Raw genomic sequence first — 6195 nt, forward strand, 5'->3', positions numbered from 1 at the left:
TTTTTTTTTTTTTTTTTTTTTTTTTTTTTTTTCTATTAACATTTTTGGGTTCATGAATTGTTTCCATTCTCTTGCACTTTTAAAATGTATCAAACGAAAAAACATAAATATATTTTTTTTAGTCATATTTTTCTTTTTTTATAAAAAACTATAAAATATTTTTTTAAATTACATTCTTCAAATATATTTTTTAAAATAATAAACAAAAAAAATTATATATATAAATATATTACAATAATAAGAAAAAATATTTCAAGTTGTTCTAAGAAAAAAAATTTTGTAAAAATAATTTTTTTTTGAATTTATGCTTTATATATATATATACATATATTATATGTTAACATTAAAAAAAAAAAAAAAAAAAAAAAAAAAAAAAAAAAAAATATATTATATACTCAAAATTTTTATATTCATAATATGATATATATATATTAAAAGATGCAAAATTTTAACATGAATAATTTAAAAAAAAAAAAAAATAAAAAATAAATTAATATAGGAAAGAAATTATAAGATGAAATAATGTTTAATTATTTTTTAAAAAGTTTCAATAAATGTAAAAACAAAAATGATGTTATTCATATAAGTGAAAAATTTTTAAAAAATATTTTTCTCTTTAATACTTATGAAATATCTTTGAGTTTAAACAAATTTTCAAAAATAAATTTTGATGATAAAATATTTTGGCATAAAGTATGCTATTTAATTACAACAAGCGATGATAAATTATTAGGAAAATTTCAATCATTAAGAAAAGAAAAAGATGAAAAACATAAACAAAATGATATATGTGAGAAACATAAAAAGGATGATAAAAATGATATAAATAAGAAAATTTTATTAAATAGTAATGTTGAATATATAAATAAAGAAAATAACAAAAATGATAAATTAATAAATTATTTTAGTACAGAAGAGTTGTGTTTAATTTTAAATGCATTATCAAAAGTTAATGTAAAAAATAATGATATACTAAGATTAGCATCAGAAAAATTATTAAAAGAAATTGACTTAAATAAACATATAATAAATACAATTAAAGCTATAAGTTACTTCTCTAATGATAATAATATCAATCTAGAAAATGTATTAGAAAAATTTTCAAAAGATTATCAAAATTTAAATAATTTATTAACTGAAAGAGATATTAGTGTTTTAATAGAGCTAACACTTAAGCAAAATAACCAGAATGAAGAAAAAAATAATTACCCCTTATTGAATGAAAATAAAAAAAATGATACAATTAAAAATGATGAGAACGAAAATAAACCAAATGAAAATTGGAAAAATCAAAATAATTCTAATAAAAATTTAAACATTTTAAAAAAAAAATTAATAACTGGTTTAAAAAAATTTAGCTATATAAGTGAACAAAGTATAGCATTAATTTTAAATGCATATAGCAAATCTTTAGAAAAAAATAAAAAGTTATTAGACATACTTAAAATAATAATAATATTAAAATTAAGAAAAGAAAATAAATGCTCTGATATTTTTTTAAGTAGTATAACTCATTCTTATTCCACTGTTTATTATAAAGATAAATTGTTATTCAATGAATTAGCTGATTATACATATAAAAATATAAATAATATTAATATAAAACCACTTATAATAATTTTAAATAGTTTTATTAATATAAATATATTGAATATAAAATTGTTTAACGAAAGCTTAGATAAATTAGCGAATAAAAAAGTAATACTTAATTTATCAAATCAATGCACATCTAATGTTGTTACTATATTTACAAAGTCTTACAACTATTTAGATAAAAAAAAAATTCATTTTATTTTTGAAAATATTATAAGAAGAATAAAAAGAGATTATAATTTAATAAAAAAAAATAATTACTTTAATAATTATAATGAGGATAACAGTAATAAAACGGAATTAAATAATATTAGTGGTGTAGAGAAAAAAAAAAAAAACTTTAACAAAAATTTAGAAATAACATTTAATAAATATAAATTTAAAAATTCATTTAATAATAAGAACATATTTATTTTTAACTTTTTAACAAAACATTTAACAAATATCCTGAATAATTTTAGCAAGTTAAATTATGCAGATACTAATATATTTCAGATTTTTACCTATTTAATTTTGAGAAACAAAGAGAATATTAATAAGTTAGATTTTCTTAATATTACAAGTTCTTATTCTAGAAATGCATTTTTAAATACTGATATTTATGATATAATCAAAGTTAATTCTAAAAAGTATATTTTAAATAATGATTTAAAATATGTAGAATTCATAAATTTATTTACAAGCATTAGCACTTTTTATATAATTGAAAAAAATGAAAATAAAAAAAATTATAACAAAGAAGATTCAGAATTTAAAGATTTAATTAATTTAATGATTGATAGATTAAAAGAGAATAATAATATTCACATAAATAAAAATGAAGAAAATTGTTTAAATAATAATAAAAAAGATTTTTTAAAAAATATAAGTAATAATTGTGAAAATAGGGAAAGTAATAATAATAATAATAATACTAATAGTGATGATTTACAAAATAATTATTTAAAATATAGTTTATATAAAAATAAAAGTGATAACAATTACTTTTATTCTAATATAAAAAATAAAAATATTTTAGATAATTTGTGTGTAAATCACATATGTAGTATTTTATCTTCTCTTTGCAAATTAAATATTCATGACAAAATTATATATGAAAAATGTGTAAAAAATATTAAAAAAAAAATTTTTAAAATAAACTCGAAAAGCTTAGTTATTTATTTATTATATGTAAGTAAATATAATATAATTCCAGATAATTTTATTAGAACAATAATATCTAATAGTTTTAAACTGATGCATACAAATAAATATGAAAAAATATATCAAATAGAAAAACAAAAAAAAGATTCTTTTCTCATAAAAATGTATAATTTATATTTCCAATTACAAACAAACGATATTATAAATTCAATATATATTATTAGATGTTTAATCAAAAATGACTTTAATTACAAAAATAATACTTATATAATTTATCAATATTTACTAAATATTTGTAAAATAATGCAAAATAAAAATGTTCAATTATATAATAAGAAAACTGAAAATAATACATATAATAATATAATTAAAATGGACGATATAGATTTTGAAGAAAATATCCTTATGAAAAATAGAAAATTAAATATTCAAACTTCATGTATATTAATTAATAGTTTATGTTTTTTACTAACACATCTTTATTTTAAAAATAAAAATTACTTTAAAATAATTACATTCTTATTATTATATGCATTTGAATATTTATTTAAAAAGTTAAATTTTTATAATTTTAGAAAAGATTTATTATTTAATTTAACTGATCAGCAAAAAATAAATGAAATCAAAAATATAATTAAGAATAAAATAGATTCTGCAAGTATGCGACAACTGAATATGTCAATTTTAATTTTATTTTATTTGAATTCTTTAAATTCAATTTATACGAGAAAAAATAATTTATATAATTATCCTATTAGTTTATTAAATTACTTATATTTTTTTTTAAAATATAACCCATTTACTCAATTTGAAAAATACTCATCTATATATAATTCTTTAAATAACAAAAAACTTACTTATAATTATGATTTACATTTTAATAAAAAGGAAACAAAATTATCCAATTCTAAAACTCCAAATATCTCAATTAATGAAATAAATATTTATCAAATGATTTTAAATATTCTAAAAAAAAAAAATCTTTGTGATAATTACAACGTTTTTTCTACCTATAGTATATATATGTATTCTGTAGACATAATAATTAAACTTAAAGTATAATCATACAAAAAAAGGAAGAAAAAATTAATAATATATTAATTATTTTAAATAGAATGTATTTTTTGAATTCATATATATATATATATATATATATATTTGTTGTTATTTATATAAATATTTAAAATTTTTTTTTTTTTTTATGTTTGTATATATTAAAATTATTTTATAAATATATAAAAAAAAAAATTTTTTTTTTTTTTTTTTTGAGTTTGAATATAAGTTTTACTATATTGGTATAATATGTAATAGAAAAAAACAAAATAATTTAAAACATTAATATGAACTATTTTAAAAACAAAAAAAAAAAAATAAAAATAAGAAACCAGGAATTTACCTATCTGACTAAAATGTTAAGAAAAATACAAGCTATTCATAATTTTTAAATCAATAATAATAATAAAAAAAAAAAAAAAAAAAAAAAATTTAAGTATTGAAGAATTATGATTTACTATTAATGTTCTTAAAACAAATAAAAGTGGAATATTTTTATACGCATAGTAATTTCTACATATATTAATTCGTATATATATATTTAAAAAATTACATTATTTTAATGTTTTACATTTTTAATCAAAACTTGAAAAAAATAAAAATAATAAATATTAATAGTTATAAAAAGTTTATACTATTTAAATATATATATACATATATAGAAATATACATATTTATATTTTTTTGTGAAAAAAATTACAACATGAATATAGAATTAGATTTAAAAAAAAAAATTGATAATATAATAATTAATTTAGATGGAATTAATAAAATAAAAAAAAGTAATTTGAATTTTATATTTGATGAAATCAAAAAAAGCAATAATGTAGAAGAATTATTTTTTAATATAAAAAAGTGTAATTATAAAATAGATAATTTAAATATTTTTGATGGTGATCCTATCGTAAAATTAAGTAGTTCTAATAAAAATGTAATAATAGATTATAAATTAAAAGAAAGAAAAAATAATTATATGATAGGAACAAATGTAAATAACAGAGGTGAGGTAACTGCAGATTTTGAAATTAACATGCCATATATATTTAAAACAATAAATAGTGCTGAATTAAAAGCAAATATATGTAGTTTATCTACAAATAATTTTTCTTTCCGCCTTTTAATTCCACATTTAAAATATTTAGCAAATTATAGACTAATATTAGAAAGTAATATAAGTAGTATAAATAATATAAAATGTTCTTCATATATAACTAAAATGAATTCAATTAAAACATATCTATTAAAAAATAATCACTCACTTATATGGGAAGTTAATTATAATAAAATACTTCATAATATAAATAAAAACTTCATACCATCAGAAAAAATTTTAAAATTGTGTGATCAATATATAAAAAACACAATAAAATATAATTATAAAAAGGACAAATTAAATTATTCATTAAGTAGTGAAAAAAACGAAGAAGTAATATATTCACATTATCCAACTTCTGGCTATTATTATGAAATAGAAAATGAAGTGTCTTTGCCTTTTTGTGAAGCCAAATTTTTTAAAAATCATATTAATTTTTTGTATATAAAAAAACTAATAGAAAATCTCTATGCATATTTTAATATAAGTAACGGAATTAAATATGATTATGGAAAAAAAAATATTTCGTATTTAAATAATTTTAATTTTACTGGAAGCATAGGAAGTTCACTAATATTAAGAGGATTTGAGTATAATAGTGTTGGTAGCACAGAGGAATGTTTTAAATTTGATAAAAAAGAAAAAAATTATAAAATAAATTATAATTATTTAGGTGCTAATTTTTTTTCCAATATTCAATTTATATTTAAATATATTTTAAATTTTAACAATATTAATCCGATATTATTTTTTTATCTACAGTTAGGAAGACTCAGTAATAACTTATTCCCTTCATTTAAACAATTAATAAATGATACTAGAATTTCAACAGGTATTGGAATAATGTCATATATTCAAAAAAATATTTCTTTGGAGTTATTTTTTTGCTTTCCTTTATGGTATCAATTAACTGATAAAATAAAATTTTTTCAAGTTGGATTAAATTTTAAGGGAATTTTATAATTTAAATATATATGAAAAATATTAAAAAATAAAACTATTTATTAAATTTTTTTTTTTTTTTTTTTTTATTTTCACTGTAATTATTCTTTAAAATCATTGTTTTTTATTTATTTATATATTTACTTATTTTTAATTTTTTTTTTTACTGAAATGTTTTTAATTTTATTTTAATATTTTACACAAAGTATTATTTATGAACAAATATAAAAAAAATTAAAATAATATTTCATCTTGTCTTCTTTTACTTATTTTTTTTTTTAAGTAATAATTCATTTAATATATTTATATTATAAATACAATAAAACATTTGAAACAAAAAAAAAAAAAAAAAAAAAAAAAAAAAAAAAAAA

General features: G+C 14.9%; 3 protein-coding genes across 3 annotated transcripts in view; 2 read left to right on the forward strand and 1 right to left on the reverse strand.

Moving 5' to 3' along the window:
* The window catches only part of PGAL8A_00136700 (conserved Plasmodium protein, unknown function), a gene marked incomplete at both ends in the record, with an annotated part of 1954 nt that extends 1828 nt beyond the window's left edge, over window positions 1-126 (reverse strand). The window contains one exon of the mRNA XM_028674899.1: window positions 41-126. Within this exon, the coding sequence (XP_028526484.1) occupies window positions 41-126 (86 nt within the window). The remainder of the gene's footprint in view (window positions 1-40) is intronic.
* A 396-nt stretch (window positions 127-522) lies between these two features.
* PGAL8A_00136800 (conserved Plasmodium protein, unknown function) lies at window positions 523-3798 on the forward strand (the record flags this gene model as incomplete). The annotated part of the gene is made up of 1 exon (XM_028674900.1): window positions 523-3798. The coding sequence occupies one exon, from the start codon at window positions 523-525 to the stop codon at window positions 3796-3798; it is 3276 nt and encodes a 1091-aa protein (XP_028526485.1).
* Window positions 3799-4492: 694 nt separating this feature from the next.
* Window positions 4493-5845, forward strand: SAM50 (sorting assembly machinery 50 kDa subunit, putative; the record flags this gene model as incomplete). The annotated part of the gene is made up of 1 exon (XM_028674902.1): window positions 4493-5845. One exon carries the CDS (start codon window positions 4493-4495, stop codon window positions 5843-5845), a length of 1353 nt encoding a protein of 450 aa, XP_028526486.1.
* Between the last annotated feature and the right edge of the window lie 350 nt (window positions 5846-6195).

Source organism: Plasmodium gallinaceum, assembly GCF_900005855.1.
Source record: "Plasmodium gallinaceum strain 8A genome assembly, contig: PGAL8A_v1_65, whole genome shotgun sequence".
NCBI classification, from domain to species: domain Eukaryota; phylum Apicomplexa; class Aconoidasida; order Haemosporida; family Plasmodiidae; genus Plasmodium; species Plasmodium gallinaceum.